General features: G+C 49.0%; 1 protein-coding gene across 1 annotated transcript in view; it reads left to right on the forward strand.

The window, feature by feature from the left end:
- LOC149867076 (alpha-2-macroglobulin-like protein 1) overlaps nucleotides 1–5,214 on the forward strand; it is a 39,955-nt gene extending 34,741 nt beyond the window's left edge. The window contains 7 exon segments of the mRNA XM_090041677.1: nucleotides 140–171; nucleotides 317–497; nucleotides 671–768; nucleotides 889–1,030; nucleotides 2,770–2,838; nucleotides 4,507–4,606; nucleotides 5,174–5,214. Coding sequence (XP_089897803.1) covers nucleotides 140–171; nucleotides 317–497; nucleotides 671–768; nucleotides 889–1,030; nucleotides 2,770–2,838; nucleotides 4,507–4,606; nucleotides 5,174–5,214 — 663 coding nt within the window.
- Nucleotides 5,215–12,526: the final 7,312 nt, after the last annotated feature.

The following is a 12,526-nucleotide window of genomic DNA, read 5'->3' on the forward strand; positions in this document are numbered from 1 at the left end:
GCCCAAATGTGCTTCCCCATCATCTTTGCCTTGGCCAATGGGTAGAGAAGTTGCATCCTGCCCTGGAGCTGGCCCTCCCCACATCATGCCATTTGTCAGGCCTTCCATGTAGGAGGAGTGACTCCTATGTCCTCCACAGGTCGTGGCCAAGGGAGCCATCATAAGGAGCCTGTAGAAGGGACGAGACTTTGGAGAAGGGGCTGGTAAATGCTGAGGGATGGGTGTGTGCAGCAAGGCCCCCGGCACCCAAGAGGTGGGGTGGGGGGTCTGGGATTAAGAATTTATTTGCAGGAGGGAGGTCTGCAGTCTGTGCCAGGGCCTCACTTCTCCCATGTGTTTCTTTAGACCCAGAGCTGAAGGGCTCCTTTTCCATTGAGCTGCCTGTTGGGGCTGAGCTGGCACCCTCTGCCAAGGTGCTGGGTTATACAGTACTGCCCAATGGAGAGATGGCTGCCGATAGCACTGAGCTTCACATGACCAAGTGCTTCCCAAACAAGGTGAGTACAGGGCTTGGGCTAGAGCAGCCTTTGGGGAAACCAGGGAATTGCCTCCTGCTCTGACTGAAACCCCAGCAGAGGTTTATCACTGGTGCCTCAGCCCCTCCCAGCCTCTATTCTTCTGCTCTGCCCCCTCACACCCTGTGGTATCAGCTCTGTGATCTCCCTGAAAGAAATACCAAATGCACTATCTCATCCTCTCCTGTACCCCAGCACTGATTCCCAAACCCCGAGTCCACCAGCCAGTGAGATGTGGAGCCTGTGGCCCTCAGTGCCATAAGCTTTGCTCCATGTCTGCCCTTGTCTGGCACTGCCTCCTTTCTCTCTGGGCATGGGGAGGGCATCCTCTGCCCCTCTCAGTCCCTACCTGATGCCCCTTTGCCCTCCTCAGGGCATTCTCGCAGGGCAGATCCCTGCCTGGCTCACAGCTCAACCTTCAGGTGCAGGATGCCCCAGGCTCTCTGTGTGCTGTCGGTGCCATGGATCAAAGTGTGCTGCTCATGAAACCCGAGACTGAGCTCAGTACTGATACAGTGAGTCACATGGTTTCACCCCTGCAGACTTCATTTCTGCTAGGCAGGCAGAGCCTGTGGGACTCTTCCCAGGCCACTCCTAGAACAGAGCAACTCCATAGCATCACTCCTTGCCAAAGTGCCCCGACTGAGGAGAGGCTCCTTGACCCAACCAAGGGAAATTGGAAGGGAGAAGGAAGGTACAAGGACACGTACCTGGGCTGCAGTGGCAATGGTTGCCACATGGTGGTTGGCATCCATGCCAAAGGTTAGCTTTGGGGTTACAGGACTTTCCAAGGAGATGGGTTAGTGAGAGTAGGGCTGGAATTGAGCACTTGGGCAGCCCATGCCTTGGTTTCATGCCTGCTTGTTCTGTGTTTGTTTTTAGGTCTATAACTTTCTCCCTAAATTTTCCGAAGACTACCCCACTGCTGCTTGAGATTCACCTGACTGCTCAGTAAGGCACTGGAGGCGAATGTGGTTGAGAAAGAGGCATCACTGGGAATTTAATGCCTACTTATTGTTTCAGGTCTGGCTGATGCCCAGCTATGCTTTGCACTTCATTATAGCCTGGGTAAAATACACTGGCCTCAAGGAGCCCAGTGCTGCTGGCATCCAGAGGCACTATCCAGAGGCTGGCCTGCTCCAACAGTGACTCTCTATGAATGTACCTAGCAAACACTCCATGGGATTTAGCGCACTGGCCCCTATGACATCTTCAGGAAGGTCTCAGGCCTAGATACACTCCCTGGCATATCCCCAAAGCATTAAAGCCCAGACTCCAGCAAGCCCACTCCTAGACATTCAAATATTATAGTGTCCTCTGGACACCATACTATAGTGTCCACCATCTATATTCCACCATGTATGAAATAATATGGTGTATTATGGAGCATTACACTACAGGTAAAGTAGCCTGATGCTTCCTGTTGTGAAAACTTGCTTTCTGTTGTCTGTGTCTTTGCCAAATTTTAAGTGTAGAGATTAACATGCCCTAAACAGGTCCCTGCTTCTGCCTGCTTTTTTGGGGAGAGACTTCGCAATGAAATGGCGGAGTTATTTTGAATAATGGGATTAGGTAAAATGAACTATTTTGCTAATGTTACATTTTTCACCTATTGTAATGAGAAACTCTAGCATTTCTGGGCTGCAGAGGAAGTACTCTAGGTTAGGCAGAGAATCACCAGCAGGTATAAGAACTGCCTCTTGTCATACACGTGAAAATCTAGTCCATCCTGGCTGAACTGAAATCCATTAACACACACACGCTTAGTAGCAAAAGAGAGAATCTTTTCCCAAAGTACTCACAGGCTAAACAAATGAAGAGGCAGATGGGACAGAAGCTCAGAAAGGGGAAGTGATTTGCTCAATGTGACAGAAAAGGTCACATTGAGCAAAAAGTCTGTGAAGAAGGTGAAACGCCCAGGGAGAATGGACCCAGACAGGCAACCCAGGCCAACTGCTGGACACCTAGGGATTCCCCAAAAGGAGAAAGTCCAGCTGATATAGCAAATGAAACATCCACCCAGCTCCTGACTGGGTTTTGATCCTCCTTAACTCCTGCTGGGCTTTTCCCCTGACCTTCCCTCCCCATCACGGATGCACACTACTTGGATGTGACTGGTGGGGGTGGCAGATCAGCCAGGTTCCCTGGGCTAGGGGAGACGTTGGGACGAGGCCTGTTATCACAGTCCCCAGCAGAGCAGTGAGCATGGCCCTGACCCCTCAAATCCAGACTGAGCTTTCACCTCTGCTTTTAGCTGATGCAGCACTATTTGATGAAGAAGCTGGAGGTTCAGAAAGACCAGGTGATTCTCTACCTGGATGAGGTGAGTGCCACACAGCCAACACCATGGGTCAGCCAGCCACCAGAACCACAAGCTGTCTTTAGACCTCCCCATGGTTTTTTTTAACTCTTCCTGCCCCCTCAACATAGCATGAGGGAGCAGTCCCTGTAAGGCCACCTGTGGTGACTCAAGGAATCATCTACATCTAACTTACGAATTCTGCTTGGTGTTGTGATGTTGGTGTGACAGCTGCTGTATCCTGGAATGGCTGTGTGTATCCCTACTGGCTGAGAAAGAGAGTGTCACATCCTTCTCAGGTGAGGTACAGTGGGCAGAAGTTCAGAGCTCAGTCATAAAGGTGACCAGGCAGTAGATGTGCCAGGGAGGTTGACTGAGGCAGGTGAAGCTGCTGGTCTTAGCTGTGGCTGGGAAGGGGTTTGGAGCAGTGATGAATTGCCAAAGGCAGAACCAAGGACCCAGGGTTTTGTGAAGTAAGTCATGCAGGGCAAAGGAAGAATCATAGGCTTCGTAGTGAAGGTGGAGACTGACGTCATGGGACCAACCAAGTCTGTGGAAAGCGACCTGCATGGGAAAGACTTTGGTTCCAAAAAACCAGCCATGTGCTACAAGAGCAGGATCCTTAATTATCTCCAGATGCACCCTGGTGCATATTTTTTACTAGAACTTCATGTTCCCTATGCTACAGGTAAAGAGCTGTCATTTAGATCTGTGTGTGTGATGTGTTACAGCAATCCTGTGACCCAAGAGTTAGCCTTTAGCTGCAGAGTACTCACAGGTGTGGAGCCCCAGGCAGCATGTGTTTATGCTGGGAGGGGAGTTAGGAGCCACTACCAGTTTCAGGAGCAGGCAACTGGGCTGTGGGTCCCAGCCATCATGGATAGGATGCTAGGCAGAGGATTTGCTCTCTGAGAGTGTGCTGCAAGGTTAGGCTTATTAGAGCACAGCAGGCCCAGTGAGGTGCGCCTCAAAGCAGGGCAGCCTGGAAAGAGCCCAGTGTGAGAGGCTACTTAACAAGGGTTGCACGTGTGAGACCAGCTTCTCAGATGCATGCCACTGAGGCTGCTTGTGGCTGCCTCGCACTATGGGGCTTCCAGCTGTTCCCCAAACCCACACATTCTAACTGATCAGTTGTGTGCTCTCCACATCTGTTCATCCCCCTCACCCAGCAGTTATTTCTGCTGTCCACAGACACTTGCCTGACTCTGTTGTTCTTTCCTAGGCTTCATGCTGCCACATGGGAGATCGTGAGTGGAGGGGCAGGAAACAGAACCTTCCAACTCTTTTGGATCCTTTCTTCTGTCTGCTATTCCCTCAAATTAGGAAAGCATGTTGGGTTTTGACAGCAGTGAGAAACCACTGGCTGCCTCCTTCATCCACTCAGATTGGCTGCTCATCCACAGGAGGTAGGGGTAATGGGAAGACAGCCCTTAGGAGGGAATTTCCCCAGGCAGGGTTCACATGGCCAAGAGTGGAGCAGTCCCATGGTTTCATTATTTGCTGGAGTCGGCTGCAAGGATTGTAAGCAGGTTGGGTGGAATGAGAATGGGCAAGCATGAAGGTAAATGGTAAGGGAAGTGGGATCTGATGTACCAGATCCCAGGGAGGGCCCTTCATAGGAAAGCAGGAGAGGTTGATACCTACACAGCTCAGAGGGTTCACCCCATGCACTCATGCCCTCTCTCTCTGTAGCTGACTAAGGTCACAGTGAGCTTCACCTTCTCCCTGAAGCAGGATTTCCTGGTGACTATCAAACCAGCCACAGTGAGACTCTACGATTACTATGAGAGAGGTGAGTCCTACCCTGACTGTACCTCCTCCCCATCCCTCACACCTGCACTCAGGTCTCTATGGGACAGTCAGTGCCAGGGGGGGGCTGGGGATCACTGAAATCTCCCCCAGTTCTCATATTCGTGTCAGTGGCTGATCTATCCCTTGCTGAGGCCTGAGATTAGCACTTGGGGCCTGGTGGGCTGGAAAAGGCTGGCAGAGGAGCAGGTAGGGGCCTGCAGTTGGATCTCTGGAGACACTTGCGAAAGGCACGTTCCTGGGCTCAACCTATGGGTATATGCCCATTGGATGCTCACCCCCTCACATTTCCCCTGCCATCCAGCTCCTCAGAAGCCTCCAGGATCCCTTCCACTGCAGGGGACACACCAGGACGTGGGGAGACAATTTATAAATGGATGACTCAAGACTTATTGGTGGTACCAGTGTGACTCAGATGAAGATGGAAACAGGCACCTGTCCTTACAGGAGGGCAGACCTACAGATGGGGGTAACAAACCCCACCAGGATGGGACTGGGGAGGGTCTCCTCCATGTGTTGCTTTCCTGGTATATGTCTCTTCTTGCTGCAGGTGAGCACGAAGAAGCTGACTACAGTGCCCCCTGCAGCTAAGGTAGGTGCAATGTGCCCACACTCTATGTTGAGAGCAGCTCTGGGGACCACGCAAAAACTGCTAAACCCTCCATCATCAGCAGAGGCATTGACATCACTGATGTGTGTCCAGTGACAGGGTGGAGAAAGCAACAGGCCTCATGGGAGGACTCCAGTCGGAGCTCGGAGAGGCTATGGGGCTGACAGGGCAGGGGGAAGAGAAGGGAGAGCATGAGGCTGTGGGAATGCAGGAAGATACCCTGACCGCCTGAATCCACGGAGAGGGAGGAACTGTTTGTACAGCCCAAGAAGGTAGCACTAGGAGTGGGCCTAGGACTGAGTGGAGAGACCCCAGTGGCTGAGTCCACAGGGAAAGGCCGGTCCAGAGAGTAGTGGTGCTGAGGAGTCATAGACTTCCATTACTTGTGCCCCAAAATCTGGGCCAAGACAAGCTTCAGGGAGACACTGACAGAGGCAGCTTCAGCCTTCTGAGCTGTGACCCCATGGCAGGGCTTGGAGGATCAGTGCAGCTCAGCTTGGGCTGTTTCCCCACTTCAGCAACTTCAGCATCAGTCAGGAGGGAAGTGAGTGAGGGAGAGGCTTGGGACAGGTCTCCCTCTACCGTGATGTCCTGGGAAGTGGCCAGGCTGAGGCCAAGCCCCTGTGGTCCCCTGTCTTAAGGATCGAGGCTGTTTAGGCCTTGACACTGAGGTTATCTCCATTGAAACCTGTGGTCATACACATACCTGATCCCTGTAGCCTGACAGTGTGGGGATTGGAGTCCATTAATGGGATCGTATATGTAGGGCACATGGACTTCTCAGGTGAAGAACTTATGTAGGACAAAGGATCCTGTCTGGGAGGCCATGTCTGTAACTAGGGAAGTGCCTGTGGGTGCAGAAAAGAGAATGTCTGAAGGAGAGTTTCTGGGGTATGAGTTGGAAAAAGTTGGGGTGCATCTTCTTGCAGAATCATTCAGTGGCAAGGGGAAGGGGAGACAGGTTGATTTTAATGCCTGTCTCATGGAACATTTGTCTGTTTTGAAGCCTCCCAAAGCTGACATCTAAGGGATATTCTCACGGAAGCTACTGCCCTGCCAACCAGCCCTCTCCCCTCCCATCAGCAATCAGGCACCCAAGGATCTGTGGGGCTGACAGGCCTCTTCTCACCTGCTACTCCTAGCTCAGGAGTAGCCTAACTCAGGAGTTGAGCCTGAGACTCAACTTCTCACCTGCTACTCCTAACTCTAATCATTGAACCCTCCCCTCAGCCTGGTCTGGACAATCTGCAGAAGAGCAGACCTGACACGGACTCTGAGCATCTTCCTCCACCAACACATCTGTTTGTTCTGGAAATGTCCTCTTGTTCTCTCAGCCTCCAAAGTTGCCAGCAAAACCAAAGCATCTGCGTGTGGGGCCAGTAGGTGCAATGTGGATACTTGGGTTTTGCTGCCCAAAGTAGCATGCCAGAAGCTACTCATCATTAGACCTAGTGAAGTGTCAACCCAAGTGCAAGGCTGCTTTCTTGCTGTGCCTGTCTGTCTGCCTCTGGTGGGATCTAGCTGTGACCCTGCATACAGGACATGGTTTCACTCTTTGCTACCTTTTTACACAGGTGTAGACACATGAGGCAGAGCTCCATAGCACTCCATATGCTGAATTTAACTGCTTGTCTACACGAAAACTGGCAGGTTAGTTGAAGCAGTACAAACCTCAGAGCAAATGCAGTCATTCTGATTAAATCAGAATTAGTTAATTTAGCTTAAAGTGATTAGGAATTGACTAATATGACCCCACCCACTTCAATTCATGGTTGGTTGTTCTTTTGTCTGCACCCTTTTGCTTTGAACCAGAGTTAATTCAGGTCTGTGTGAAAAGTTAATCATTGACTTGACCTAAACCACAATAAACCAGCATCTCAAAGAAGCACATCTACACTGATTTCCACCTGTTTGACTATACTGATTACAAACTGATGCAATTTAAGCTGGTTGAATTTTTTTATAAACCACCTTCCTTTTCCACTTAACATTGGGTACATCTACACATGAAATTAATGCAAAGCAATAAACTCTGGAGCAGTTCATGCCAGAGGCACCTGCTGCTTGGAACAGGGTCTACGCATGTGCCCTGGATGGCTGCAATTGGACATGCCCACTAAGTTCATTCCAGTGCTTGTTGGAGAAATAACATCATTCTGACAGATTTGTGGATGTTCTTTCAATTAAGGTTTCTTAGCAATTGTGGTCAGAACGGTCCTTCAGATGAAGTCTAAACCAGGAGTACCATAAGCTGTTAAGTTTAAACCAAATAACCTATATCAAAGCCAAAAACTTGAGCTAGGCCAAATATTTCAGTCTCAAAAAACTAAACTATGTGCCATAGACAACAGACAGGGGAGCACGGGCACCACCAGCATCGAAGCCCCCTGAGATGGGAGGGAACTGTTTAGGTCAGATATATTCAGAGGATCCCAACAAGTAATCCCTGCCCCAGACTGCAGGGGAAAGTGGAAATCCCATAGGTCCCCTGCCATTCTGGTCTGGAGGGAAATTCTCCCAGATCTGATGAACACATGAGCAAGATATAGTAGTCTAGCACCTGGGAGGACTCTACTTCCACAGAGCTCCTACCTACCCTGCTCAGTATTCTCCTGTCTCCAGCCATAACCAGTCTCTGACACTTGAATTGAAAAGGAGGAAATAAAACCCAAAAGCCAAATCCTACATCAGGGGAGAAAATGTTCCTGACCCTTACAGTTGACAATCCACATTAGGGAAGCACTAGATGTGCTGATGATTATTGCCTTCCTGCAAACCCACCTGTATTGTATTTCTAGAGTAATGCAGCAGTGCTGTGCAAAAGAAGTTTTACATGCTTTGAGAAATTCATTCTCTCCTCCAAAAAATAAAGGGGAGACCAGACTTGACTTGAAGTTCCTGGTATCAACAATGGTGGCAGAATGACAGCAGCATTCAGACCCTCTGGATTCATTTTAACAAAATGAAAATCAAGAATACAAGCCCAGTAAAAATAAGTAAATAAGGGCCAGCTCATAGATCCCCTTTAAAAACTAAGCTCAGAAGTCTTCAGCCAGTGTTAGGAGATGGATGAGGACTCTAGATAAGGCTGAGAAAACTAGTTGATGATATTGATCTCCCAATGTTCTTTTGCTTTTGGGTTGCAGAGGCATGTTTGGGGATTTTGAGGAAGTTTGCAGTGAATTTCATTGAGTATGGAAAAATGTTACAGCATCTTACATAGTTTAAAAGATCATAAAAAGTGAGCGCATGGTGACAATATGGTGCTAAAGCACAATCAGTTGGCCCAAACCATATAAAAATTACTCTGGATGAAACAGTGAAGCATTTCAGATTATGTTTGTTCTTCTCACCAAAGCATAACACAGACTTGGTCAGCCCAGTAGCACCCCACAATGCATGGTTTCCCACCCTTAGGCAGCCTCTCAGTGACATACTCTAAACTCTACTGCCCTAGGGTCAGTGCACTTTATATGTGACTTGAACTTTTAAAAGCTAGGTACAAAGGCTAGGCACTGCCATTCTTTACTTACCAGCCTACAAATATGGCTTCTGAAGCATGTTGTGAATCCTCTTCAACCACTTACTCATCCATCCAAGTACTCGCATGCACATATGCATATTGCATGTGCATCCATGAGTTCACATAGGCACATTGCTCCAGTAAAGCTCCAGCCCCATGGCTAGGTCCCACATAAACATACACATAAGATCTGCCTCCCGTGCCCATCCCCAGTAGAGCCCCAGCCCTTTGCTGGGGCAGGAAGAATTCAGTTTCTAAGTATGTTGCATGTTGCCTCCCTGTGCAGTTCCAGGCCTGCCATGTGGAGACCCCTTTCTCTTCGTGGGAGATGCGAATTTGGTTTCCTCAACAGACGGGCATGGGCAAAGCAGTTGAGCAACAGTTATGCAAGCTGGCATTTGTCATGTTCACCTAAGAAGGAGGGTGCGTGTCATTTTAGTCATGCTGGCACCATGTCAGTTCTGTGGATATAGAGAACTAGTTCCAGGCTACTGACCCTTTGCAGGTTTATCATCAAATATTTACCTGTGCTCAGGAATTTTTACCAGCGTTCAGTGTCAATCAGGAAACACGCCAGTGTTGCAAGTGTGTGTTGAGCAACCCCTGCCAGCCTGCTCAGTGTGAGACTGACTCAGGAAAGGCATAGCCATAAGGAATGCAAGTGCCAGGTCTCTGCTACTATCCAGTTCTGCCATTGGTAGACCCACCTACACACCCAGTGCCACCTGTGTGTCCCTAGGGACAGCTCCAACAAATTATCCAAATGTGCCACACAGCCCTACTGTTGTCAAGACTGGAGGAACATCTCCAGGAGCAGCATTTTCTCCCTGGCCCCTAGAGCTGGACCAGGGTGATGGAGTCATCTCCTCTGTCCCCTCCCAGCCTGCTCAAACTAAGCAAAGTTTGATCTGGTCTGATCAGAAATAACTCAGTTGAGTTGCATCCCATGGCCCTTACTGCACTGTTTAGTAGCTCCAATTCCAAGGAAATGCTTCATGGGAAGTGGTGCCCAGTGTGTCCATTGCTGCCAGGGAATGATATGCAGCTTCTTTCTGATGTTTCCTTAGCTGCACCCAGGTGGCCAGCCATGTCACTTGGGCACCTGACGCATTTGTGTTACATGACTACATTAGTACCTGGGATTCACAGAGGTCCCCAGGGATCTCTGTAGACTCTCTCTCCAACCGGGTACCTGGGTCCAGCTTGTACTATGTGCCTTTCCAAGGCCTTGTCTTTCAGTTATCTGTGCCTACACCCCTGTAATGACATGACATGATACTGACAAAGACAACTTTTATTGGTGAGCTAAAGAGGACTGTTCTCCAAAGACAAGATAAAATCATTTTTATGGGTGACTTGAATGCTAAAGATTGGGAAAAGTCACGTCAGCTGGAAAAATATTATTGGAAAAGAAAGATTCAGCAAAGGGAAGAGCAACTGCTGCCTCCTGCTCTGTACACAGAACATAATATCATTGTTATAACAACTCTACTCCATCTCACAGATATGCACATAGTCTCGTGGATGCGGACAAAGTGCAAACACTGGAGTCACCAAATCAGAACAGCCATGTACAGCCTGTGCTAAGGACTGCAAGAGGAAGTCCCACCCCCAAAATTCTTTGAGCATGTGAAAATCGTGATTTCCCGTCATTTATAATTTTGCCTAAACTGCACAGCTTTTTCTGCGGAGTGAAATAGGCACCTCTCAGTCCCAATTTTCAGGGTGCTGCTCCAGTCCAGGAGGCACAACGAATACTTCAAAGAAACCTTCAGTGTAACAGATTATGATTGGCACTGGTGCTTCCCTGCTTAACAGAAATAATTGAATCATTTTGACTGAAACTGATAAAATTCAACCTAAGGCAGGTACCAAGGCTGGAAAATGTCAGCCCAGATTAATACAATTTGACACCATCACAAGCCATTGGAAACAGGAGCCTCATGAGCAACACAGGGCACCGTGGTGTCCCTCTTGGCTCTGTGCTAGCAGAATAACTGCTGCCAAACTTCACCCACTCCCTTTCCGTCATTCAGTCCTACTGCATCACTGCTGAAAAACAAAAGGGTCTGCTGCACCCTCTGCCAGGTATAATTCATGTTGTAGACCTCACGCACTCACCTGACTATTTCTGACCACCATTATGATAGAATCACAGAGAAGCTGGGCTGGAAGGGATCTCCAGAGGTCACCTAGTCCAAGCCCCTGCCTGAGGCAGGATGATACCTATCCAAACCATCCTACACGAATCCAGCGGTTGGAGCCTTGAAACTAGTAATGGTGGGGGTTGTGTGGGTAAATATTGTCTTAGCTCTGTCCACCACCCCCAGCAAGAGACCTGACACAGCCTTTATTTACCTTCAGGCTTAAAGGCAAAGCTCCTGATGCAGAGACTATATCAGACCAGAGCAGACTGGTGTCTTGTCAGAAAAAGGAAGGAAGAAAGACCCAGCAAGAGTGAGGTGTGCACCCACCTCCCAGCCTGCCCCTGCAAGAATGGGAACCCCAGCCACCTGGGCCTGCCTGCTCCTTCTCCTGCATCTCACAACTGGGATCTCTTCAGAGCCGTAAGCCCTGTCCATGTCTGTCCGTTCATGTGGTGGTGGTTGGAGGAATATGTGGAAGCAGTGCAGACGGCCCAGGGGTGGCTGCTCAGGAGTCAGTAACATTCTGTCCTGAGAAGGCAGTCCCTGGTGCTAAGCCGGCTTCAGCTCCTGATCTCTCCTAGAAACAGACGGAAAGGCTGGGTTTGGGTATAAAGGCAACAGTCTGGGATTTAGGAGACTTGGGTTCAACTCCCAGCTCCCTGGTTGACCCTGAGTAAGTCACAAGCCAGCCCTGAATCTGTTCTCCTTCCTATATCAGGCCAGGCTGTTTAGGCTGTGAGCTCCTTGGGACAGTATGTCTGATGTGTATACAGCACCTAACAGAAGTGGGGGGAGGCAGGAGGCTGCTTTAGACTGGTACGTCCAAGCAGTACTATACTAAAAATAAGCACAGCATAGACCAGCTCTGTTAGAAGAAGCTTATCTTTGCAAAGGCAAGGGCTCACAGTGCTGCACTGCTGGTGTGAAGGGTTCCCAGATTATAGTTGTACAAGGGACCAAAGGATGCTTGTGTGGGCAGCCTCAAATGGGACTTGTCGGTGTTTGACCTTACAGTCACAATCTTCATGGATAATTTCCCAAGTTGAAAACCAGACAGAAGTTCCTGTGTTTGCAACAATACTAACTCTTACTCCCCCTGTCCTCACCAGCAGGCTTGGTACTTGTGATTGGTTGTGCTCATTGTGTTGGAAGAAAAATAGAGAAAGTACTTTACTATAATACTGACATTACAGGATCCAGGATTACAGGATGACATTATACAGTTAAAATGGCTAAGGGTTCTGAGCCCTTCCTTTGTCCCATGGCAGTGACTAAGATTAAACATCTTTATCACTTTTCCCACCAGATAAAGAAAAAGGAGAGGCATCTCAGCCATTTCAAATGTAGAGAATTCAGTCTGGCTGTCACTCTTACATTCCTTTTTCCATTTCCCTTTAGCTGCACAGAATATCCTAGTGAAATCACCCTGTCTGACATGCTTCTCCTCCATAGTACATATAGCGAGGGCTGCTCCTTCTGGGAAAAAGAGAAAAGGTTTTTAAAGTGGAACCAAGCTCCTGGTCCTACTTCCTATATGACAAGCATGCACACAAGGGGGAGAAGAAAGAAGAGAAACAGTAGAAAATGCAGTGGCGCCAGGTGCCCTGCGGTGCTCACTTGCCT

This window comes from Crocodylus siamensis, chromosome 4 (assembly GCF_052110815.1).
Source record: "Crocodylus siamensis isolate JL-2025a chromosome 4, ASM5211081v1, whole genome shotgun sequence".
NCBI classification, from domain to species: domain Eukaryota; kingdom Metazoa; phylum Chordata; order Crocodylia; family Crocodylidae; genus Crocodylus; species Crocodylus siamensis.